This window comes from Manis pentadactyla, chromosome 7 (assembly GCF_030020395.1).
Source record: "Manis pentadactyla isolate mManPen7 chromosome 7, mManPen7.hap1, whole genome shotgun sequence".
Lineage (NCBI taxonomy): Eukaryota > Metazoa > Chordata > Mammalia > Pholidota > Manidae > Manis > Manis pentadactyla.
In genome coordinates this window covers 131898499-131924055 of record NC_080025.1, presented here as the reverse complement: position 1 = coordinate 131924055, position 25557 = coordinate 131898499, and the positions used below count along the sequence as shown (strand labels likewise).

The 25557-nt window shown below is 40.6% G+C and overlaps 1 protein-coding gene across 11 annotated transcripts in view; it reads right to left on the bottom strand.

The window, feature by feature from the left end:
• The window catches only part of CALD1 (caldesmon 1), a 189873-nt gene that overhangs the window by 18831 nt on the left and 145485 nt on the right, over positions 1 to 25557 (bottom strand). For 6 of the 11 annotated variants that reach the window (XM_036905563.2, XM_036905564.2, XM_057504783.1 and 3 more), the window contains 5 exons: positions 16823 to 16969; positions 13025 to 13970; positions 11660 to 11737; positions 6706 to 6848; positions 796 to 1054 (listed from right to left, as the gene is read on the bottom strand). In XM_036905563.2, the coding sequence (XP_036761458.2) occupies positions 796 to 1054; positions 6706 to 6848; positions 11660 to 11737; positions 13025 to 13970; positions 16823 to 16969 (1573 nt within the window). The remainder of the gene's footprint in view (positions 1 to 795; positions 1055 to 6705; positions 6849 to 11659; positions 11738 to 13024; positions 13971 to 16822; positions 16970 to 25557) is intronic. The other 5 variants (XM_036905571.2, XM_036905572.2, XM_057504786.1 and 2 more) reach the window with 2 other exon arrangements.

The following is a 25557-nucleotide window of genomic DNA, read 5'->3' as shown; positions in this document are numbered from 1 at the left end:
TGACTGTCATTTTTTTTGCCCATAAAATGAATAATAATGTACCACAGGATAAAAGAATGCACCTTGTAAACTGCAGCAATATAAGTTGCAGGTGGGTAAGCACTTTGTCAGTTTCAAAATTTGTCTTCTTGTAACTTTATCTGTTGTTTTTAGTTCTGTCTTAAAAGATGGAACAATTTCATCTGTTCCTAATTATTGGGCTCTTGCTACATGCCTGGCACTGTGTTGGATGCTGGGTTTTCAGTAATGAGCAAAGCAGATGCTATTCCTGCTTATGACGACCTTCCTCCTACTAGTCTACTCAGTCTTTCATTAAAAAAGGAAAACCATTAAAAAAATCTTCTCGATAAAAACCTCAAATATCAAAAAACAACTGTCACGTGACTCTTGGTTCTTCTTACCTGCAGACTTTCCCCCCTCCTCAGCCGCTACCTGTTCTTTGGTGAGTGGCAGCAGAGGGGAATGGGTTAAGGCACATGGGACCTAGGGAAAATTACACACACACACACACACACACAAAAAACCTCTCTGTGCCTGTTTCCTCATCTGAAAAATGGGGATAAGGCAACTCACAGCAGAGAGTTCTTACAAAAATTGGATGAATTAGTATGTATATGAGCTTCAGAACCATGCCCAACGCAGAGTAAGTTTATTATTCTTAAAATGTATTTGTTAGAGTCCATGCTCCCAAGAACTGGGCATTTCCCCAGGGAGGAGGATCCGCGGGGCGGGCGGGGCGCCCGCGGGTCCGGGACCGGGCGAGGTGCGGGGGCCGGCGGCCCGCGCGCCCCTTACCTCCTCTCTGACTTTGCGCTCGGCTTCCTCCTGCTTCCTCCTCTGCTCTTCCTCCTCCAGGACCTTCTTTCGCTCCTCCCTCTTTTTCTTCAGCTCCTCCAGCTCCAAGGCCGCCTCCTGCTGCTTCTGCTTGAGCTTCTCGAACTCTTCGCTCTCGGTTTCCCCGCGGCGGCGGCGAAGCTCCTCCAGGCGCCGGCCGGCTTCCACCTGCGGGGCGCCCTCCGCCTCCCGGGCCTCGCTGGCCTTCGCTCCCGCGCGGCTGCGGGGAATACAGAGCAGCTGGACCTCCCGCAGCCTGCGCAGGAGGCAGGGCAGGTGGACCTGCGGGCTGGAAGCCCGCCCGGAGTCCCAGGAACCTCTCTGCCACTTCCCTTGGTTTCCTCAACTGTGCAATGGGACGAATCGACACTGTTGGTGGGATCTTAAAGTGGTGCAACTGCTATGGAAAACAGTACAGAGGGTACTCAAAAAATTAATAATAAACGTACTATATGATCCAGCAACCCCACTTCTGGGGATTATCCAAGAGAATTGAAAGCAGGATCTTGGAGAGATATTTGCACACCCTTGTGCACAGCAGGAATGAATGAATAGCCAAGGAATGAATGAATAAACTAAATGTGATATATCCATATAACGGAATGTCATTCAGCCTTAACCAGTAAGGACATTTTGACACCCACTACAACATGGATGAAACTTGAGGATATTTTGCTAAGGGACATATGACAGACACAAAAAGACAAATACTGTGTAATTTCACTTATACAACGTTCTCTAAAGTAGTCAAATTCCTAGAAACAGGAAGTAGAATGGTGGTTCCCAGGGCCTGAAGGAGAGGAGAATGGGGAGTTGTTAAAGGCATACACAGTTTTGGATTTGCAAGATGAAAAAGTGCCTAACAATGTGATTGTACTTAACACCACTGAACTGTATACTTAAAAATAATTAAGATGGTAAATTTTGTGTTATTTTTTTTTTACCATAATATTTAAAAAATCCACAATTCATGCCATATCATTGGAAAAAAGGCAAGCACTATTTACTTCAGTGGGACATTCTTTGGATCCCATTAGATTACATATTAAGTAAATATTAATTTTATATACTATCTATAACTATTAGTTGTTATTAGAAAGGATGGCATATAGTCCAAAATATTTCTACTAGAATCACTCCTAATCCATAAGTTACTGGTTATTTTGGATCTGCCTAGAATCATGTGTCAGGAGGGAAGACAGACCAGCCACTGGAGATAGGAAAGATGGCTGAGTCAAAGGTAGGCACTAAAATAAACCCATTTGTCCACAACTTTATTTTGAACTGGACTCTAGCAGGTGATACCTAGCAGATGAAATAACCCTTTGCCTCTTGATTCAGAGCTGAATACAGTAATATATGTCTAGTGCTCCAGAGCTGCTCCAAGAAAGTTCTTAACGACTGCATATGGCTTCAATCTGTGTGTTCCGACACAACTGGAATATTCCTCATTGCCACCTCAAATCACTAAATTAGCTCTGATATGATGTAGTTAGCATTGTTACTTAGATATCTTTCTTTATGCTTTACAGACCCTTTTCATATTCATTAGCTCATGTAACAGTCACAATAACTGGGAACTTGGCAAGCTGGTTTATTATTCCCATTTTATGAAAAAGGAAACCAGAGGCAAGAAAGAAAATAGTTTGCCCTAACTTTTGGTATTGAGAAAGTGGCTGAGCCACGACCAAGTTCTAATGTTTCTCTGCAAATGGACTCTTCTTTTCACTCCACTATAATCGTATCTGAAGTTAAACTTGGTTTGTTACAAAATAATAAATCAACTGAAATAGAACATGTTAGCTCCTTCCTTTTACCTCATACTTTGAGGACTGGACAGTCTGTGAGGAAGGTTTCCTACTTTTCAATCTCAATAATTTCTACAGTCTTGATCTAGCTACCTTCCATGCCTGAGCAGAAGCAATGCTTCATCAGGTGGCTAAGCTTATAAAACAGGAAGAAAATGGGTAGGCTTTTTATAAGTAAGGACTAAAACTGAAACTATGTTGGATTTTTCTTTTGAGATTAAGGAGGACCCACATGGATTTCACTGTAAAATTGGGAACATGTTAAGACTCCAGACAGAATACTATCCCTAGAGTCTTTATTTACGGTTTTCACTTCATTTATTACGCTTTCACTGCAGAAGTGGTATTCTTAATGTTTTACATGAATCAAATAAAAAGAAAGAGATCAGTAGTGCTTACTGACCCTGAGCTCCTTTAATACATTTGCTTTCTAATGAAGTTATACTTTTGGTAATTGTCTTCAAAACATACTTGTATTCTCAGCAGAACTTCAGCAGAACCCTGTGTTTTTCACTGGGCCGAATTCATGTAAGTTGGGTCCTCCTGGGGCTTTATTTAGGAGAATTTAGTGGTGAGCTTAAAAGTGTGTCTAATTATAGGTAGTCCTTAACTAAGAGACAAGGATACAGCTTGTCTGCTCCCTAAATACTAACAGGTCTTAAGGTCATTCTTAACTACATACGAACATGGGTAGCCCATTTACAACATTTCTGTCAAAGGAACAGTTGAATTACCACTGTCTAGTGAATCATTTATTCCATGTTGAAAATGGTACCATTTCTAGCTATGGAGTAAGGGAAAGAAGAAAACAGAAAATGAGCTCAAGATCATACAATTACCAATATTTGTTATATCTCATGCTTTTTAAATACTGAGATAGTTCTGAATATACTGTCCTTCAGGACAATGCATTTAAAGCTGCAGGTCAGAAAATCAATCTGGTGGATTGTAACCAGCATTTTAAAAAGTGAAAGAGAAAACATCAGAGTGCTTTGCACAGAGCAAGGGGAAACATTTCTTGACATGTTTGTTTAGTCATAAATATATATGTAGATATGTACTGGGTCATGATGTAAATGTATTTCTTACCAAGGGTTTAGGTTTAAAATTTTTAATGTTGTTCTAGGTTCTTGACAGTTAAATATGAATTATTTTGAACTCAAACAAGTCTCTTAAAACTTGAGACCGCCCTTTCAGGGCCCTATAGGTTCACAGATATGTGACTTCAAAGAGGACATCTCCTCCATCAGTTAATTAAAGGTCTTTCCATTTTCAGAAATGAATTTGTTCTTTGTGTTCATCACGTTCGTTCACAAGAGATGGACTGGGAGAACACAAGCCTGTAGAAACTTCTCTGGATTCCACTAGGTGTCGCTCAGTCTTCATTTTGGACAATCAAACGTCCATCGGTGAGACTGGTTAAATAAATCACGACACACACCTCTGGTGGAATACTCTAATATCGTTAATTGTAAGCTTATATTCATTGGTATAGAAAGGTAGTTGTGATATATTGTTATGTACGATGCAAGTATCAATTACAAAATATATATTTATACTTACGCATTCTTTATGTATATATGTGTGTCTACTTTTAGTATACATAGAAAATTTCTGGAAAAAATGTTAAGAGTGGTTGTCTTTGGGTGGTGGGTGCTTATTTTTGTACTTCTGTTTTCGGAATGTTTTATAATGAGTTCTTTTTTTCCTTGTAATTAGAAAAAACCTTAATTCCCATGCTTAAAAAAATAGAAAGCAAAACAGATCCTTGCTTTATATTTTCTATAAAACCTGTGGTATAATCTGCTATCTCTATCACTTCCTCACTGAATTGAGATTTTTATATCATGTTTTAGAGAAAATCTAGTTATAAGAAAACAGGTATCAAAGGAGGCAGTAATTAAGTCAAACATAAGAAGCTATGTTCAAAACAGGCGTTAAGAATTTTGTCCACATCACCTCTGCTCAGATATGTTGCACACCCTTGGCATTAGGGTACCTCTAACATGGACATTTCTTCCAGAAAGTTCTTTCCCCTCTCCTTGGCTTCCTTAGGTGCATGTCAAGATGAACATCAGAGCTTTCACCATGAATAACACAGCTTATGTTCAGTTAGGTCAGCAGGCACTGGGCTAATCTAAATAGAAGCTCTTATCCCTGTTCAACTCCTCACTTTATAACTATATGGAGCAAAACCAGGCATCTCTGCATCTATCAACATCGAAATCTAAGTGAAACTAAAACTAAACATATGTTGGCAGCTAAAAAGAAACTAATAATATGGTGGCAGCTTATTTGTGTCGTATTTTCTGCCCATAGATGGAAAACTTCAGGCAAGAGTCCATTCAAGGCTCTCAGTGCCCAAACTGTTGCCATCCCTTGTGACTTTTCTCTGTGAAATTACCCAGCTCTCTGGATTTCCACACAATGGGCTTGTTAATTATTAATGTGAGCTTTGACTAAGGCTGGTTAGCAAGTTTGCTAATTGTTAACCAAACTTCTCACCACTGACAGATTTTTTAGGCATTATTTCTCTTAACAAAAACGTACTCATACCAACAAAACATATTTTAAACTTTCAAAATAACATGGTTAGGTAATATTCACTGGATATTTTGCATGAACCTGACACTGCTCAAGGACTTTAAAATCTTAAACTACTAGCACTTCAGCAAGGTTTGGTCTCAGTTTACCAGCCTACATCAATTGGATTTCTAGATTTTTCTATGAACCCCTAACAAATTCTTAATTGTCTACTTAAAATCTACTTTCTTGCCAATCCCAAGTAACATCTATAGGTTCGACACTTGTTACTCCTACACAGTTTACGTAGGCTTTTCATGCACACTTTTTCTTCCATATACATGCTTTAGGCTCTCCTTTGGGTGAATATGACTAGGTTTCTGCTCAAATTTTTGCATAGCAGAATTATTTGGGGGCAATTATATTTGCCCATCTTAGCTTCTTTGAGAAGCCAAAAACGTCCAGTAGCTCTAAAAGCTCTGCTTGTTTCTGAATGTTACAAAGGCTTTGTTGTAAGGAGGATGTCCAGCTTCTACACAACAACTGCTTAGGGACTTTCTTATCTGGAGTGTTCAGAAAAACAGTCTACAGGCAAGGCTACTGCCAAAGAACAACCTCATGGGAATCTATGTTTCAGGGACCCAAGATTCTTTTCCAGAAAATCTGGCACAGCAGCCAGTGACCTAACAGAGGTTGGAATTTGGTGCAAGCAGTTGGGAGCAGGGTGCGTGCAGGAAGCGGGCACTGAGAACCACGTACCCAGGTGTCTATGGCAGGCTTCTGCAACTTGAGTCCTTCTGCAAAATTGGTGGGGAGTTCTCAGTATTCAGTGTATCTAGACGTGAGGATTTACCTGCATGTACTCTTCTAACTGCCCAGATATTCAACATGATGGGGGGTGGGGGTGGGGTGAGGAGAGGACGCTGAAGATGTGCAAGAGGGTTTTCCAAAGTGTGTTAAATGGAACCCTAGCCCTGTGCCTTCTTTCTCCCTCTTAGAGATTCCGAGTGCCAGTGAACAGCATGTGCTCTCAAAGTCCTGAGGTAGAGAGATCTGATTAACTTGATATGATTATCTGTTTAGCCTGTTATTTCCCAAGTATTTGGCCACAGAACAATCTTACTTTTATGCACCATTTATTTACGATTCTTGAAAATGATACTAAGAAGCTTCTCTTAGGAAGTTGGCTGGATCATACAGAGAATGAATCAATGATATGAACCTCAGTCATGTTTCCTAATAAACTGATCTTACAGGAGTATATTAAGTTGGGGACAAACAGGGACACCAAGCAGGACCTGCCTTGTTAAATAATGGGAAAAAGCAGATTAAACCCTGTCTGAGCAATGACTGTTCGTTTTGTTAGTGATTGATAGCCTGACCTGCTGACTGGGTATCTCTAAGACAATGGCCAATGACTTCACCACAGAACTATGTGGCCTGCTTAGCACGTTTCTGTCTGGAGGCACAGGATGGGGAGACTGGTTTTTTTTTTCCCACATGTGAACACAGTCATTGTTAAATAATCCCTGCTTCTTACCTGAAAGTATTCTCGGTGTGTTTGAGTTTGTGGGTCATGAATTCTCCATTCTGTGACTTCACTTCTGTAAATCCCTTCTTTCCATCCAAGAGGCTCTTAACTTCTTTGGGCTCTTTGTCCTTTTTAATCTTCTCATCTTTGATCTAACCAACAGTACACATCAGGAAGAAACATCATGATAAAAATCTCATTAGGTTTTGGTATCACCAAATGAGATCCCAAATTATTAGGAAGCCAGAAAACTCGGAAGTAACACAAACCCCTGGAGAACGATGTGGTAGAGCTGGGGTCAGAGGAAATTCTCAGCGTGAGCTGTGGTCCTTAGCCCCTGAACAGACACCTTGACCCCAATCTGAGGAAATCAAGATCATCTCTGATTTCACTGAGGTCTTATTTCAAGAGCTGTAGAGATGTTACTATTTGTCAACTATCATTTCTGGAAACTGCACTTAAAAGTAGCTGTTTGCAGCTTCCCCAGGGAAGAATGATGATCAGGGCGGACTTATGGGGGGGAAAGGCCAGGTTGCTCAGACAGTTTTTATCCTTGGATGAAATGTGTGTCTTTGAGAAGGACATGAATGTGTTGAGGAGGAAAGAAGAGGGAACCTCCCAAGCTGGCCAGATCTGCCAACGTAATTTTGGCAGAAGTTAGAGGAAAAGCACCCTTGTATTTTAATCAAATGATAACGAGGGTCCTGAGGACAAAAGATATAATAGCCCTACTTTTAGGGGGATGACCCAGAGGCCTGGGGACCATGTTTGTGGTCACTTAAACCACTAATGTTACAATGGAAATAGGAAAAATTCCAGGGCTACTACTGCAGATAAAAATTTAATTTCCAGAAGTGGTTTTGTGATTGTTGGGGGAGACAGGAAGGAGATACATGGAGAGCGGCAATAGATTTCTTTTATCAGTTTTGTGCTACGAGTTCCTCACGCTAAATGAGACAGCTTATTTCAGAACTGAATTTAGAGAGCTTTCTTGAAGGTTCACATTATTTTACCGGTATCATCTCACCCATGCTTTAAAGGTAAGTGTGAAAACAGGGAGGTTCACTACTGGTCTTTTCAAGTCAAACTGTTAAAGCACCAACATTCTAAAAAAACCTGCCAAGGAAGGATAGGGCCTAAGGACTTAGGGCTTCAGGTGCTGCCCAGGATGGTCTCCTGACCACTCACCTCTTTCCAGCGAGTCTGTAGATACCCTCTGAAATTTATTCCTGAAGTGCTTGTTTTACTAAGAAGAGTACTCTTTTTTTTTTTCTCTTTACTGATGAGCCTTCAAAAGCCCTTTGCCTGATTGCCTTCTTTGGACGTTATTTGATTAAGTTACTACAGATGGACCGTTTACTACTATGTTGCCCTAATTAGTTCAGACTGTAGTCTCTCTCCGAGGGGTATATCCCAAGGCCATCCCTCGGACTTGCTGGAGAGGGGGACTGTAGCTGTGCTGTTCTGAGCGCTTTGCCTGCAAATCTGGAAACCTGAGTCTTAGTTCCAGTGATGTCAACAAAGTACTATGTTACTTTGATTGTCACCTAGCTTCTCTGGGATGTTACCTAAAAAGAGATGGTTGGGCTAGATGATTGCTTCCTAATTCTTTAATCCTGTCATTTCCCTCTTGGCTCCTCGTTTGTTATGAGAGGTTACAGAGAAGGGAAGGAAGCCCCTGGCCTGCCCTACAGCTTGACTGCAGCTCCTCAGTGGCTGTTCCTGACCAATAATGAGTCAGTATTCATTGGGCAGGCAGGGGCAGCCAAGATCTACTCTTGTCTGAGTTATTTCCTTTCTCTCCCAAAATGCATTATCTGATTTACTGACCAAAAATGTGTGTAAAATAGATTTTTAAAACAATACATGTCTAACAGAAGAAAAATCCCCCCTTTTTTTTCAAGCTCTGCCTTCACTGACATCAGGGTGGATGACATGCTTATTTTCTCTTTGGAAGACTTCTTTAGAAAAATTCCCAATGTAATAGAGATAATTTGAGTTTGCAAATTATTGTCTTTTTCTGGGAACTGAATAAAGTTAACTTCATAATGCCTTTAAGTTTTATTTTAAGGAGTGGATTAGATTCTATAGCAGATTCAACTCAAGCTCATGGGATTCTGAGCCCCTTGAGAGAAGCACTAAATCAGACAGGTCAGAGTGTTACCCTGCAGAAAATCTGTGCTGATGGATTCTTATGCAGCCAAGTACTCTGAAAGAGTTAATGTGCTTAGATGCAGGTAACATTATCACATGCAAGGCTCTGGCCTAATGGGCTCCTTTGGATAAAACTGGATATTTGGGATGTCAAATGGGATAAACACATGGGTGTGTGGATTCCTGTGCCATACCTTGTGCCAGACAGATGCTCAAAAGGCCAAGTGAGCAAATCCAAAAGGACAGAGCTGTCATCTCTGTAGTATATTGGTTTGCATTATTTGATTCCAGAATAGCAACAAGTACTGGTACAAATTATAGTTTTCTAATCAGGATTAATGCACTATTTGTTAGATTCAGAAGACTTAATCCCCTTTCTGGGTCGAATGTCTGTCCCATGGATGTTTATGCTCCTGAAGTGGTCCACAGGCAACACGGACCTCACCAGGAAGCTCAGTCCCATGGAGTCAGATTGTGCATATCATACAATTACAATTCCAGGTGATTTGCATGCACACCAACATTAGGGAAGGATTGGCCTATATGGTATGAGTATCAGTTTCAATATTATATGAATAACTCCACTGGAAACTGCTTTTCTGTTAGAGGCCAGGGGAAAAACAAAAATAAAAACAAAAAACAAACACAAATAGAAAAAGAGAGGTCTGGGTGAAGAACTAAAAATAGGCAATTTTATAGTGGGAGAGGAGGAAAAGAAAGCTCAGTTAAGTTCCAAGGCTGGTGATCATCTTTGATCCACCACCACAGAAGGTTGCAATGGGAAGGTTTTTTGTATTCGAGTGACTTCTGGAAATGTTTTTTCTAAGAAGGCTCATGTGATGTTTGTGTTTACTTGTAGCTGACCAGATCCTACAAAGCTCCTTGGAAGGAAAGGCTTTCTTTCTGGAACCCCAAAGGAAGAAGAAAAGGAGGAGGGTGTTGAAAATGGCTAAATCATGTAAAATATGATTTAAAGTTGTCTACATAAGGCAACCACACAATTAGCTGGAGAGGGGGAGAAATCATCCTTCAGCTAGTAATTTATATATGTAATCTTCAACCAGGAATGATAGATTTTTTTTTTTGTTGCTGCTGTTAGCTTGGGTTGAATAACTAATCTGGAAAAAAGAATCCAAAACTGGGATGTGCTGTAGGGCAAACTGGGAAAGGGGCAGGTCTGAAATCATCATATCAGGGACATCATTGACCTTGGGCCTTATCTACAAAGAGGCCAAAGGATGATGTGGGTGACTGCTGTGGAGCCCCTTCCAGCTCAAGGACACAATACATAGACATAGGATGCCTTGGTCACTAAAAGCAAATCATGTCTTAGTGAACTGAATTGAAATTTAAATACAGAATCCAACCAGTGCCTTCTCAGCGATCCTTTCCCCATGCAAACTTAATCTCTGAGCTCTGATTTCATGCCCTCTTCTCTCTGTACTTAAACGTATTCACCATGAAACACGAGCTTTACAGAAGAACCCATGTGGGACATTTCTGTTTGAGTTTAGTTCCAAGTAACTTTCATTTTTTGTAGATGAATGTGTAGGTGTTCTTCTGTTACAAAATGAGAACAGTTTTTCCCGACATATTCAACTATTTCCTCAGCTGCCTCTCTTGAGCCAAATTCAGTTTTCAGTTCTTAACATTACTGCTTTCTCCTTCCTTTAAGTGGGCAGTGTTCACACCCAGTTTTCATTCCCAAGCCATCACAAGTTCTACTGGAAGCAGGCAGGAACATATATCTTAAGTAAAATAAATATAAGATGAACTAAGGGTCCTGTACTTTTTACTTGAATCTTATGAAAAACATGTTTAAGAAAATAACCACCCCATTTTATCTGGTTATCTATTTTCTAAATACAGAAATTTCTGTTTCTTGATTATATATGGGCAGAGAAATGTAGTAAGAGTCCATCTGAATTGGCCATCAATAGCTACAATCCAGTCCTATGGGCAAACTAATTTAGGTCTTCTTACCTTTGATAGCTTAGTTTTAGCCTGTTCAAGTACTTGGAATTCATTAGAGTGTCAGAATTTTTAGGATTATTTGGGGCTAACAGAAGCACCATGGCTAAAACAAGGTCAGGCTCTCTGATGTGGCATTCTGAGTAACGTTCCCTCTGCAGCGGTCTCTGGCCCACTGACTCGCTTACTTACCTACAGTCAAACACCCTGGCACTAGCACCTGTGTGTGCCTCGGAAATGCAATGCAAAACATTTTGCCAACCTTTTCTTTTTGAGAATCAAATATCATCTTCAGCTCATCAAATTTTCTACTGAGATGTGTGGGGGTGTTTTTCCTTTGAAAAGTTCAATTATTAATCAAAGCCAGTTGGAAATATTTCATGATTGAAGTGAAAGTAGAATGGCGCCAGGAAAAAAGAATAGCACTGAGAAGAGTAGAAAGCGGGAGGGACTCATCAGAGCAGTGATTTTCAAGCTTTTGACTGTGATCCACAATAAGGAAAATTTATATCACATGTTTATAAATGTTTGGAGGCTTTTGGACACTCCCTCATCACCCCCACACACTATTTCCACCCTTCTTCAGGCTACACGTGCAATATTTACTGCCTACAATGCCCTCTGATATTTTCCATGCTACTTCATTTTTTTAAATGCCAATTGACACATTAATTAATTTCAAGATGTTCTGAGTTGATTTCACCATTCAATGAATCATAAGTCATGGCTTGAAAAACACTGGACTAGAGGTTATAATTTTGAGCCCAACAGACCAGAAATGTCATGGAATGCTGCTGTCTGTTGCTTTATGATCAGGTTATTTCTCAATGATATTTACCTCTTCTTTTTTGAAGGTAGGCTTGTCTTCTTGGGTCTTTTCTCTTTTAGCTTGCACTTTAACCCCCTTTTCTTCTTCCTTGTTATTTTCAAGAATGGTTAAGGTCACTTGTTTAAAAGAAGCTCTTTTTAGCTTAGCCAAGTGAAGGGGTGCTCAGGTCATCCTGCATGTGGCCTGGGGTGACTTCTCCTTTGCTATCTCAGTGCTCACATCACCCTTGGTGCCAGTGGTTCTAAACAGCAACATAGGATATTTTCTTCCCACCAAAATGTTTTTCTCATGCACCTACCCTCGTACTCACTGAAATCTAGCATGACATGGTGCTCCTGGTGCGTGTGTACAAACCTTGTGTGGGGTATGTGCATTTTGTTCCAGATTGTCTCAATTGTAACTGTGCTCATGAGCCCCTTGTAAAAAGGAGTGAAAGACAACTTCTGCACAATGCAGGCAGTGATAGAGAGCTCTCTCTGGAAAGGTGCATATGCAAGTGTCTCTTTTGTCTGTGTTTTTTTTGGGGGGGTGCAGGTAGTGTTTAGGGACAGTGCTTTTCATGCAGCCTTGCAGACAGAAAAAAATGTTTTGAGGCTTACAAACAGCTCCTCTCCACATCCCCTCCCCCACACACTATTTCCACCCTTCCTCAGGCTACACGAATTTATCTGTGGCCTCCCACTGGTAAAAGAAGCAAGATATATGCTCTGAATTACCAGTCGGTTATAAATTGATGCCACCTCAGATGAATGGCTTTCTGCAAGTCTACATGAAACTCAGGTCTACATGATGGCAAATCACGGTGTTGACATTTTTAATAAAAGGTTCAAACTGGCTTCTTTCCTTCCTTTTTTACCAGTTGATTTGAAGGGGTTTATTTTTACCTTCTTTAAATGATAGAGTCTGACATAAAGATTATTTGTCAGTTTCCCACCCCAACTTTTCTAATATCTTATTAAATGCCAAACACCTGGGTGAGGTGAGGCATTGTGGTCCTTTTGCCTCATGTAGACCTATGGAGAGAGGTAAGCTGTTACCAGGAATGAGTTTAGATGCAGGTGTGGAATCATAAGTCAGTGCAGCACCACCACATGTATCATCTTGAGTTAATTCATTTTTCTGGCATTCATAACAACCAAGCACAGAGCAATTAATTTCTCTCTGGTTTTCCCGGTAAATTCAGTTGATGGACTATTTAGCCATCGATTGATTGCTTCATGCTTGCATATCATTATGGCCTAAAAAAAATGAATGGCTTGCCAAATGATCAAACATGTGGGGCTGTAGGAATGTGCCTCAGTCCCAAATTTGAGGTGCATTACATTTCTCGTAAGTCACAGGCATTGCACATTCGGTGCAAAATGTTTACTGTACCTGTTTCTTTTGGACAGCTGTCTGAAGCTTATCCTCTTGTGCTTTCTTTGCATTTACCTGTTTCCCTTCTATTTTCTCTTCCACCTTTTCCCCCTTTATCTTTTTCTCTTGCATCTCACTTCTTTTCTCTGCTAGCTGCTTTTTCCGTGTTTGCTCTTCTGCCTTAGCTTTCTGCTCTTCCTCAGCCTTCGCTCTCTGCCTCTGCTCTGCGGCTCTTCTCTCCTCCTCTCTAATCCTTTCCCTCTCCTCTGCCTCCCTTCTTTCTCTCTCTTGGGCAGCTGCCTTTTCTTCTGCTTCAATCCTTGCTTTCTCCTCTGCTATCTTTTGCTCTTGTTCAGCTTTAACTCTCTCTCTTTCTTCTGCCTCCAGCCTGACCCTCTCTGCCTCGGCTCTCTCCCTTCCTTCTGCTTCTAGCTTCTCGCTGGGGGTTATCTCATCAGCCTCCTGTTCCCTCTCCTCCTCTACTTCACGCTCCTCTGCACTGACTTGCCCATTTTTCAATGACATCACCACTGTTTCTGCTGCATTCTCTTCTCCCGTCACCTCTACCTGGTTGTCTTCAATGCGTTTTGGCTTCTCTTCTTCCTCTTGCTCCTTCTCTTTCTCGTCTTTCTTTTTCCCTTCATCATCCCTCCAGTCATTCTTCTGGTAGGACTTTGTGGCTATTTCAGTTTCCTCCATCTCGTATCTTTCTCGGTGGCTCTCGCTCTTCTCTTCCTTCTCTGCGCTGTCATTCTCTGCTGTGTCGTTTTGCAGCCTCCTGCTGGGGAGCGACAAACCTGCGTCCGCTATTGTTGGGTCGAACTCCTTCTGCCGCTCCAGCGCTTCCTGGAGGCGTTTCTGGCGCCTTTCCTCCCGCCGAGCCAGGCGTTCCAGGAGCGCAGCCTCGTCACCACCCTCCGCCTGAGTGTTCGTGCTGCTTGCCTTGACCTCCTCGTCGGGCACACTGGACAACAGAAACACCAAAGACAGCTTGCTGATTAACCAGTCAGCCGAATTTGTAGCTGACCCGTGCATGGAACTAGAGCAGATACGGGTCATTCCAGGCCCATGTATCTCCCCTGGGATGTTAGCATATGAGTACATGCCTGCCTGCCTGGCTTTCAACTAATAGCAAATGCACAGCTTTGCCCGGCACCTTTCCTGGCCACTGGAGTCTACTCCACATGCCAGAAGCGCTCTGAGTGGTAATGCCTCTGGGAGCGGTCCTCAAACAAAAATATGCTGAGCATTAGTGTGTAACTACCTCGGCTCCCTGCACCTTTCGAGTTGGATAACGCTGAGGCATCTGTGCCGAGCGTGGCTCAGGGTCCCCAGTGGAGTTACGCTCCAGATTCCCAAAGGGGTGACTTGCTTGGTAATAAAACCTTTATTTGCTTGCCTTCCCTTCCCTGTCTCACTTCCTCACACCGCTACCGGTGTTTCTTGGGGTCGCTTTACAAATCAACTACTTGGGCTCAGATCTTTGTTGCAGGATTTGCTTCTTGGGAAACTCAAACTAAGATAGGACCAAACTGAAGTAATGAATGACGTCTCCTAGTATCATATAGCATTTTCCCATAAGACGCAGTGACCTAGAGTTCCTGAGCTGCATTGGGGAACACAAAATGCTTTGAGAGGAAGGGCGTGGACATTGTAGTGTAGTGTGGCCTGTGACCCCCCCATGGTAGCGACACCTAACTGTCCACTGCCGTTCATGCTCTTCCTTCCAGGGTCAGGTGAGTGACTGCCAGTCAGAGCTTATACTTCCCACCCTCCCTTCTTCCTGGCACCTGGTGGGGCCATGTGACCAACAATTTCTAATTGCATGTGAGCAGATAGGATGTGCCCAGCCAACACAATTAGACCAGAGGTGCCTTCTGTTCCCTCTCTCTCTCTGTCCACTGGCAAGATCAGAGATTACAAGGCCCCAGGAGTTGACAAGAGTCACAGGACTACTTACTAGTCAGAAACAGCCAAGCCGGACTGGTATGTGTTGCTGCATTAGATTTCTAAAATATTGGGCTCATTATTATAGCAGCTGACATTACCCTAACTAATACATACACCATCTGCATTCTTTGTCACTGTTCCCATGAGTAAAGGGTCTTTTGCCCTTCTTTACTATAGTAGACAAGAACAGTTAAATTTGATGTTTTGTTTAAAAAGAAAAATATTGAAAACCCAAACTGTACCATATTCATCACCTCACTCATTGCTGCAGTATGCTGGGCACTGCCTAGGCCAGGGGTGTTGGTCTCCACCGGCAGGAGACAACCGGTCATGTGACACCAGGAACTGTGACCACAGTTGGAAGGCTATGTCTTTGCAATGTTTAGAAACTCCATCAAATTTCATGGTTCATACCAAACTTAGCCCTTTTGAAGTTCAAGTTCACTTAGTTTTGGAAAAACACATTTCACATTTAACAACAAGAAATGGCAGGGTAAAGGCTAGATTTTAAGCTTTCTTGGCCTTAGCTGTTGTTGCAGGCCACTGTCTCCAGGAATTAGATATAGAAGGATTAAATTTCCCTGACCATAGTTAAAATTAGGTGCTTACTATGTGCATTTTGCATGCATTATTATCTCATTTAAATTTGCAACATTCCTAAGAGAAGTGTGTAATTTTTACTTCTATTTAACTGAAGAAATACAGTTAGTGAAAGGCCAAGTTGGGATTCAAAGCCAGGTCATGAACTCCAGAGAACATACCCACCAGCTCTTCGCTATACCTCCTCCCTAATTGGGAGCTACTTTCCAAGGGACAAGGCCTCTATTTCCCCACCTTACCAGTAAGTTTCCTTATTGAATTCATCCTGTCTCCCAGCATTTTCAAGAATCCTTTTAGAAACCTTCTGTGTACCCACTCAAATATGTGTTAAAGAGGCCAGAACTCTTTCCTTTCAATTTTCTAGATAGACTGAATTAAAGGAACTATCCACAGTGCCTTTCCAATACACACAAAATAAAACAAACTAAAACCAAAACCACATACAAGATCTTATATGGTGCCTTCATTATATTCAATCAGTATGCAGTTGTAAATTAAAAATTATTCATTTTCTCCATTTCTTCCCCCCAAAATATCCTCATCTTTTCTACACCTTGGGGCATATAAATGACATATGCTAGCCATTAGCATAGTGAACTATGCGACCTTATATGTGTGAACTTGTAAAAGCCCGTTTTGAAGAAGTTGAACCTTTTAAGTGTTCTCGACTTTCCTGATTTCTACCAGGGCCTGTATAGGAAAAAATGTGATAATAAACTCATAAGCTTCTTCGACTAATTACATTAAATAAAAATGGATTCTTCATTTTGCTGAATACTAGTTATCAGACAATATGGATTCAGGACAAATAAGACATTTGCAATTCATGCCTCCTTTTAAAATTCAAGTATTATCTGCTCTGGTAGGCCCAGAGGACTAGGAAACCAATGAATCTTTAGTTCAAAACAGATAGCAATAACCCTAAAGAATGAATATAAATAGCAGTCCTCCTTTAACGATCTAACCCACCATATTTTGTAAATAAAAAATTACTGGATGATACAATAGAACAAAATCCTTCACTTGCGGTGTGTTTAGTGGATGGGATTGGGGGAGAAAGGCGTAGTGGTGTCTCAACGTCTGAATCAGTTTGACTGACTGTCCAATCCAACTAGTAGCCCTACAATGGCCACAAAATAATTAAACATGCTAGACTGAAAAAGAGTTGAGTAGGGCTGAGAAGGAATGCTTTTCCCAACACGTTCCATTCATCAGACAGGCTAAGAAGCAACTTAGAAAAATTCTCCATGGCGAAGAGCACGGTACCTGTTCTGGGCATTAACCTCCACCTGGTCGGTCACCTGCCCCAAGGATTCTTCCTCTTGCTTCTGCCGCAGCCTCTCCTGCCGGGCTCGGCGGCGCCGTTCCCGGGCGGCCTCTTCCTCATCGTCGTCGTTCCTCTGGTAGGCGATTCTGCAATGTCACAAAGGAGACGCCTTGAGCATGCCAGCTGCAGACCATCTTCACCAGCATCTCGGCAGGCTCAGTCCCGAGTCCTTTTCTGAACCTAACCACTCACAGGGTTCTAAACCCGTGGTTCTGTTCCCTAATTGAGAGGCTTGATCTGACAAGTTTTCAAACTTCTAAGTATATGAAAAGCCTTAGTCTAATAACTACAGAGGATTACTTACAATAATCAAGTAATCGTTTAAACCAAAGAAATCTACACAAAAGCAGGCTGCCTTTGGAGATCATATTAGCATATTCAGATTTCTTACTAAGCTGATTAGATTTCTCAACTAGCGTGTAAGATTTAGAAGCAGAAATCCAAGACTTGAATGAAAAATAATCAACACACTTATTAAAAAGGTTCAGCATGTTGTATGAATTGTGTGTAGACATTGTCACAAAGTACAGAAAAGACTCAAGGTACCGAACCAGGACTTTGGCATTAATAAGCTCAAGTGGCTAATTAAAATCGAGAGGAGCACATCCTCTTTGCTTGGATTTTAGTTTTTTCCTCACAGTTCCTTTTAACTGGAGACAGGCGGTGTTACTGACACCTGCCAGGTGGCTTCACCGTTGGTACGGCTCCCTCTCGGACTGTGTCTTCTGCTCTACACGTGCTTTAGTGTCTCATCACCCAAACACTGAGCTCATGATGGTAGCCTGCAGGAGTGAATTACAGGGAAACCTGAGGACTGGGGCTGGTGGAAGAGACACAGAGGGCTTCATATGCACATATGCTCTTCAGCTTTCATAGTTTCATCTGATGCACATGCCTATGTAGGAACATTATACAATCAATATCACTACGTTACTTTCCCTTAATAGCGTATTCCCAATAATGGGGAGCTACACGTGCCCAAACTCAAGAGGAAAGGGCCTGCATGGGAACCTGGCTACCTCTGAAGAGGAATGCTTTTTGAGACGGAGAGTGCGAAGGCCTGGGTAGTGCCGGCTGGCCCAGGGGCAGGCTGGCCTGATGGGTCCATGGGCTGGGATGAAGCTGCACTGTATCAGCACGCTGCTTTTTACCTCCGAGACTTAAAGTGCTTTTATTACGATGTTACATGTATATCTACAAACAGAAATCTAGACATACAAAGATTTCAGCTCATAATTCTGATATAGTGACAAAGCTAAAATAATTTACAAGTGAAAGAAAGCAAAATAGAAGAGCTTGTACAACTGATACCAACGGTATGAATCTAATAAACCAATGTTGGTTTGCTGATGTTAGGTTTATAACTTAGGCAATTTTAGGCTTAGATCCGGTGCTTTAGTTCATCTATTTCTGTCTTATGACTTCAGGAATATGAATGCCATGCATGTTTTCATCCAGGTATCTTATAAAAAACAAGATGAATAATTCTGAAGGTTGGTTAGTTTGTTCTTTGCTACTTCAGAAAATCTGACCTCATACTTACTAAAATCTGCTAGTGTGCAATACTCATATGCCAATATAAATAAAATGTCACTTACTAATTCTGTAAAACTGACTGGTTTATTTCCACAAATATAGAGAGAAGTGCAGTGGGATATGGTTAAAGGCTGAGTAGGTGAGGGCTCAGCAAACCTAGTTTCTAGAGCTGCTCCTACTAGCACGCGGCCTGTTCATTAACCTGAGTTCAATTTCCTTGCCTGTAAGTGTGTGACAATCAAATGAAATCTTGGCTATGCCGTGATGAGGCATTCTACGGTGTAGTATTTTTGTTGTTATTAGGAAAGTTCAGTTGAGGAGCTGCTTTGTGAGGAAAGAGGAATTTAGACTTGCTGAGTTTAGATGGTGGCATGACATGATTCGAATGTTCCTTTCTAATTCAATCATATTGTAGTTTGCGATCAAAAGCCCTTCCCAGCAGTTTGGCCTCAGTCTTCAGATCCTTGGCCTAATATTCCTTTGGCTTTTTTCTCAGTAGACAGCTTTAACCACAGCAGAGAGAATGAGTTCTCAATGACTGCTTCCCAAGCTAATCAAACAGAAAGCCGTAATTCGCTCTTCTACATCTTTGGATCAGCCATGAAGTCTTGGCTATTACTTGGGACCTTCCTTTTCCAAGACAAGCAAGAGATACAAAAGCTCCATGTGAGACATCCTATGCTAAAAACAAAACTCCCCCCTTTCCAAAATGGAATCCCACCTGAAGCCCTGAATTCCCCATTATACCTGAACAATTTGAGATGGTACCATCTTCTTCCTCCCCCCGACCTAGCGTGCTTCACGGCTGGGTGCTGCTGGCTTTTAGATCTGACATGAACAAATTTGCCATCTAGCTGAGCCAGGACACACCCAACCTTTCTTCAGCTTAGATTTCTCCTCGGAGGAGTGGCCCGAACAACGAGACCATCTCTTCGTCTCTCCCACCTCTTCTCACACGGTACGGCGTGAACTTTACAATCACCCTCCATCCATACCGTGGCCACTAGCTTAGGATACACATGTCCCAGAGCTAGATTTTTAAGGATTTTTTAAAAATTACCATTAATAAAGAAACATATTAACATTGTTTTCACAGTTAAAAACAGGAGCCAAAATGGTTCCGTGGTATTTTGAATCACAACACGCCCCGTTGCTGGTTCAATAACGGATCAGTTGATTTTATAAGTGAAATGGTGTCCTTGCCAAGTGACTTGAATATGTGTGGAAATGCTTCAGCTATGAGACTCCCTACATCAGCCCTCAGTGTGCAAGGCAAACAGTAGTTTCTTAGCCTTTAGGCCCTTTGCCCAGTGGCTCACCCTTCACACTACTGCCCCAGCTTTAATTACTTTTCTTTCAGAATTGAAGAGAACATAACTGCTTATTCTTTTCTGATTCCAGAAGGAACATACACTTATTATTTTCTTAGATCAGACAATGCAGAAGATAAGGAAGAGAAAGTAAAAATCAGCTCCCTGATCACACCGTTTAGATATGAACATGACTAATATTCAATGTATTCTATCCAACATCTTCCTATGCATGCACAGAAGTTTTTCTTTTTAACAAAGTGGGATCATGTTAAACATATCATTTTGTAAGCAGTTTCTCTAGTTTACTTTATTGATGACTATTTAAAGCACATTAGCAAAGTACCATTGCCAACAGCAACACAGTATTCTATCTATGGATGTACATACTCATTATATGGATGTATTATAATCTATTTGATTTTCTGCATATGGGCAGTTAAGATTTGTCCAACTTTATTTTCTTACAAACAGTGCTGCAAAGGACATAATTATAGTTACAATTTTACCACTTGTTCAAATACTTCTCTAGAAAATATCCTCAGAAGTTAGAACTTCTGAGTTTAAGAGTATCCTCATTTTAAAGGCTTTTCATACTCATTGACAAATGGCTCTTGGAAAGGTATGTAACATCAATAGTGTGCCTGTGTGCTGATTTCACCATGAGCAGAGTTTGTCCAAAAAGGCACACAAGGACACAACATCCTCAGTATATCCAAATGGTAGCACGATCTCTATTTCATGCTTCAGTTAAAGACAAAATGTTAGCATTTCTAATTTTCTATATATCAGATTTAAACATTATTTGAAAGGCTGCTGACTAGTAAAAATCATAGTGAACCACCCACTGGACTGTAATAAAAATCCATTTGTTCCTTCTGTGAAGCTGCATTAACTAGTCCAGGGATTCTTCAGCGACAGAGACAAACTAATGTTCCCACAGGAATTCAGGGCCAGTGTGGGACTTCTTAAAGTTCCTCCGAATCATCTGAGAAAGATCAAACTACATTTATTAGAATTTTAATCAAATGCATTAATAAAAAATACCCCAGATAATGCACAAATGAAATGTAAAGCTCCTCTATTAAAAAAATATATCTGACCAGAATCCATGACTTTCCCACCCACGCTGGGTGTACGAGGGTTTACTGTGGGCATCAGGCTTCGTTTCTCAGTAACTGCCTTTGCTCATCTCTTGGCGGACACTTGGAGAAAGGAATGACTGGCCTTCCTGCAGGAGGGCCAGTGCCACTGGTAGCAAAATGGTTCATTATATATTTGGGAGGAGATAATTTTGTGTGTGTGTGTGTGTGTGTGTGTGTGTATGTGTGTCTATGAATAAGTGTTAAACAATCTCAAAAGCCCATAAAAATGACATGATGTTATTTGATTATGTCAGTGGTATGGGAAAAGCAGAGAGGACTGGCTTTTCTTCCATCCCCAGAACCACTGCTTAGAAGTTCTGGTGTTATATTATAAGAAAAAACAGATCTATGCATTGGGAAAACTCTCTTGGAATGCTGTGGCTTTTACACCAAAGACCTTTTAAGTCCTTACCACAAGAGCTCTACAGCCTCAGTATATTCAAATAACAAGATAATCATACCACATGCTGTGCCTTTTAGATAGAAAGTTCAAATAAATAAGAGTATTGCAGGCATGGCAAATAAGGAAATCACTGAGGAATCAGTCTTTAATGGGATGATCTAAATGCATTCTACACGAGAGAAAGAGGAAGTGGCCAAAGCTTGCATAGGGAGATGCTAGAGCAGGTCACTGGGGGTCATCTTGTCCTGGTGTCCCCACACCCCATCATCCCCGTGAAATATTTCTTAAGACTTGTGAAACGCTGTCAGAATAATGACTGTAATTTCATCTACAGTCTATGTTGCTTTGTTCTGTTTTATCTCATGTTTCCCAGAATTTGAGGAATCTTGCCCTATTTCCCTTCATTTTGTCTTTTTTCCATTTTGCTACTTTCTGATTTGAGACTCTAGTACAGCCTTAAAGTTTTCAAGTAAAAATGCTAGCAATAGTATTTTGTTAACAAAATAAGATCTCTTATCAGGAAATCATGTTTAAAAATAGAATAAGGAAAAGTAATAACCATTTTTATGGAAGGGTAGAGGCTGATTGTATTACATGTTTAGGAGCATGAAAGACCCAGAGGGAATGAAAAAGAAGTATAGTTAAATCTATACTGAGTACAGATTTATAGATTTTATGTTGATAATCACAGTGCCACTTGGAATAATGAACTGGGTAACCAAACCAAACAGTCTGTCAAATTTGGATTTGCAATCTTGCTATTCTTTTTTTTTTTTTTACAGACATGGTATACACAGTTATTTTGCAATTAATTAAACAATATAGGTGATGACTTTATAAATCAATTCACAAAGATATACCCCTCTTCCTGTCACCTACTGTACAGGACCTCACAGGTGAACCATTTTCTTATTGATAAACACTTCTCTGTTGCATAAAATGTCGCAGTGCCTTCTTGTGTACACTTGTGTTTCTTTAGGGTAGATATTTTGAAGTGGAATAGTATATGTTCATTTAATTTTAAAAGAGTCTGTCAGATTGCCCTTCACAGTAGTTCTTTCAAGTGACACCCCCTAGCCCTGTCACTTCAAGTAACCAAGTCAGATCTATACACATTAAGGTATTCCATTGCTGACTGATAGGAACAGAGGAAATATTTAATCTCCTATGTCTTGCAGTGCAGTGGTTTCTAACATTTTAAGAATGGGAAGCCTTTTAAAATTGAAGAAATATTAAGATGTTATGACCATTGCTTATACTTGTTATTAATCAAATATTTTCTAAGGTGTCTACAAATTCAATGATGCTGAAAAGGATTCTGTATCTTTAAACCACTGCATTTATACATATTTGAAGAAGAATCTTTCATACCTGACACAGCTGTTCATCAACTACAGAAATACATGGTGTGGATATGAATTGGGGAATGTCCTTTAGTAACTTCACCACTGGAGAACCACTGGTGTATAGAGATGACAAGAGTGCCCTGGACGGACTTTGTCTCCTCACCTTCGAACCCTTTCGTGTCCTTCAACATTCCTCATGTGCGGTAAGCACACACACATATACAGCACAGACTCAGACCCATAGGTTAAATGAGAAAAACCATGGAGAAAATAAAAGGCTCAAGACACTGAAATGAGGCCCATTTATGAAAGACTGAAAGGTGTCCCCACTCAGGTCAAGGTTTCCAAATCTGTTTTCCTTCATTGTTTCTGTCACATTCTTGTATTTTGAAAAGTGAATGTTGCATCTAGAATTGCAACAGATCAAACAACTTTGCCACTGGAAAGGAGGAGGCCTACCAGTAATTCACCACGGGAGAATTCACAATAACCTATAGACCAACAGACAGTTAGCCGAACCCTAAGATCAGCTGTCCTCTCTCTGCAACCCCTGTATCTCCACTTTCATGTAAGGAGTGGTTCAAGATGAAGGTGGTGTTGATTTCAGATTGCAACTGAGACACTCAATCCCAAAGATGATCCTGCCACCAGGTTTTTGCAGCTGCCCATCCCCCACACAGACTAGACCCAGGAGGAAGGCTGCCTGGAGTTCACAGCCCCAAAGAAGGACAACTTTTAGCCAATTACTTTTTTTAAATTTCCATCCTCCTTGTTTCTGCCCATGTCATTGTCTTCACCTGCGTCTTGCTATGGGCTCCAATGTAAAGAGTTAAAACTTCATGTGGTTGAAAATGTGCTCATCAGCTATTAGGAGGCAAAATGACTCATACATATTTTCATTATTCTTTTTCATGTACCAAAAAACCCCCAGTGATTTTCTTGCATAATATGAAATGTAAGCAAATTCTCCAAACTTATCCAATCAACTCTGTGAATTGCTCAAATGCTCTCAGCAAAATCTCAGGCAATGCTGTGATCAGGAGGGAAAATCCTGAGCTACTGAAATGAGTCATATTTGCCCTGCAGATTACTGTACATTTGCAAGTTAAAAGAGGTTTATAGAAACATTCCAGGTTCTTCGATATGATTTTTTTTTCAATATGATTTTATTTATATGTGGTGCCTGCAAAAAGTTGTGGTTTCATTTAATGCACATAAGGTCCAATTCTGAATGTCCCTTTGGATTCCTTAAAAGAAAAGCATTAAAAATTATAATGGATTAAAAAAATCAAGAAAATAAAAATATTTTTCATATTTTTATACATTCGGAAATGGATTAATAGTCAATAGTCAATTGGTCTGTTAGTAATTAATGTAGGATAGAATGAAAGAAAGCCCACTTGATTTAGAATATATATATTTTTTGGTATGCAGAAAAGTAAATGTATGCTGAATTGCATTGCTCTATCAGTGGTGTGCCTTTTACCTGGGTGAAGGCATGCAAGGAAATGGTACATTACTCTGAAGAAATTTACCCAGGAGGAGAGGTATGTCTTACTTCATCTGTTCCTCCTTCTCCCAACCCATCTCCTGATATACACATGTTTGAAAATTACTAAAGTTTACATACCGATCATAAACTTTGGTTCTTAATAGTGAGACACTGCATGCTCACACACTTTAGCATTCTTATCTACGTCATCACCACCAGCCTTCCTCATGCTTTATACAATGGTGACATCCCATAATCACACGTTTCTAACCACAGACCACGATGGGGAAACCCGCTGGAGAGCAGAGTAGAAAGAAACATCAGACAGTGAAAGGAAACCTCTTCACTGTGCCTCTACACACAATCCTCAACTGGTTCTTAGCATCATTATGACTGCAATGTCCTGTTGAACAAATACATCAAGTCTGACTGATTACATCTGGTTAGAAGAGACCTGGGGAAGCCTGCGAGTTTTCATTCTGACTCAGAGATGTACGGCTAACTAAGGGCTTATGGAAACACAGCTCTCAGAATGGACCTGCCCAAGGGCAGGCAGATCCCTGAGCTTAGAGATTCATTTCTGAATTGATGCAGGTAGTCACAGGAAATTTTAAAAAGAGGGATTCTAATCATTTGGGGTCAATATTTTAAATTAAAAAGATACCTATAAATGAGTGTACAGCACATGACTACCTTAAAGAATAATGCAACAAGCCCCCATCCCCATTCCCGGTCCACACTTTCTACCCTGCTTTAATAACACTAACACTTTACGGGGAGATCCTTATGTGCCTCTCTTCAATCCCATTTTTATCTTTTTAATGACTACAAATAACTTCTAATCTGAATGAGGTTATTTTAATTATTCTCTTGCTTTTCTTTGTAGTTTGACCCCCAAGATATGAATCCCTAAATAATTCATTGTGTAGTTTTGCCCTCTTAGAACTGTATATAATCATACTGTAGGCATTCTGTGATTAGTTTCTTTCATACAACATTCTGTTTCTGAGAGTCATCTAGGTTCATCTGAATAGCTGTAGTTCATTACGATAGATGAGGCACAGGATTTTCCAAACCTTTCATTCAAGATTACAGTTTGGAGGGATAAATGCCTAACTTTTCATTCAACTGGCACCATTTTCTTTTTAAAACTCCATAGTTGGCTGGTGATTTTCAGTACCAATGAAATGAATAGAATTTGGATTTACCTTCTTCTTGAATTGCTATATTTCTTTCACATTTATGTTTAAAAGGAACAATGCGACTGCCAAACCTATTAAACACAGATTTTGAAAGACAATTCCATGACCGTTTCCTGAGATAAACTAAAACCTATTTTTTTGTCACAAACAGGACTGAATTTGCCCCACACCTGCTATCCCACCCTATTACAATAATAAACTTGGTCAAGTACAAACGGTTCACTTTTAAATTTATACATG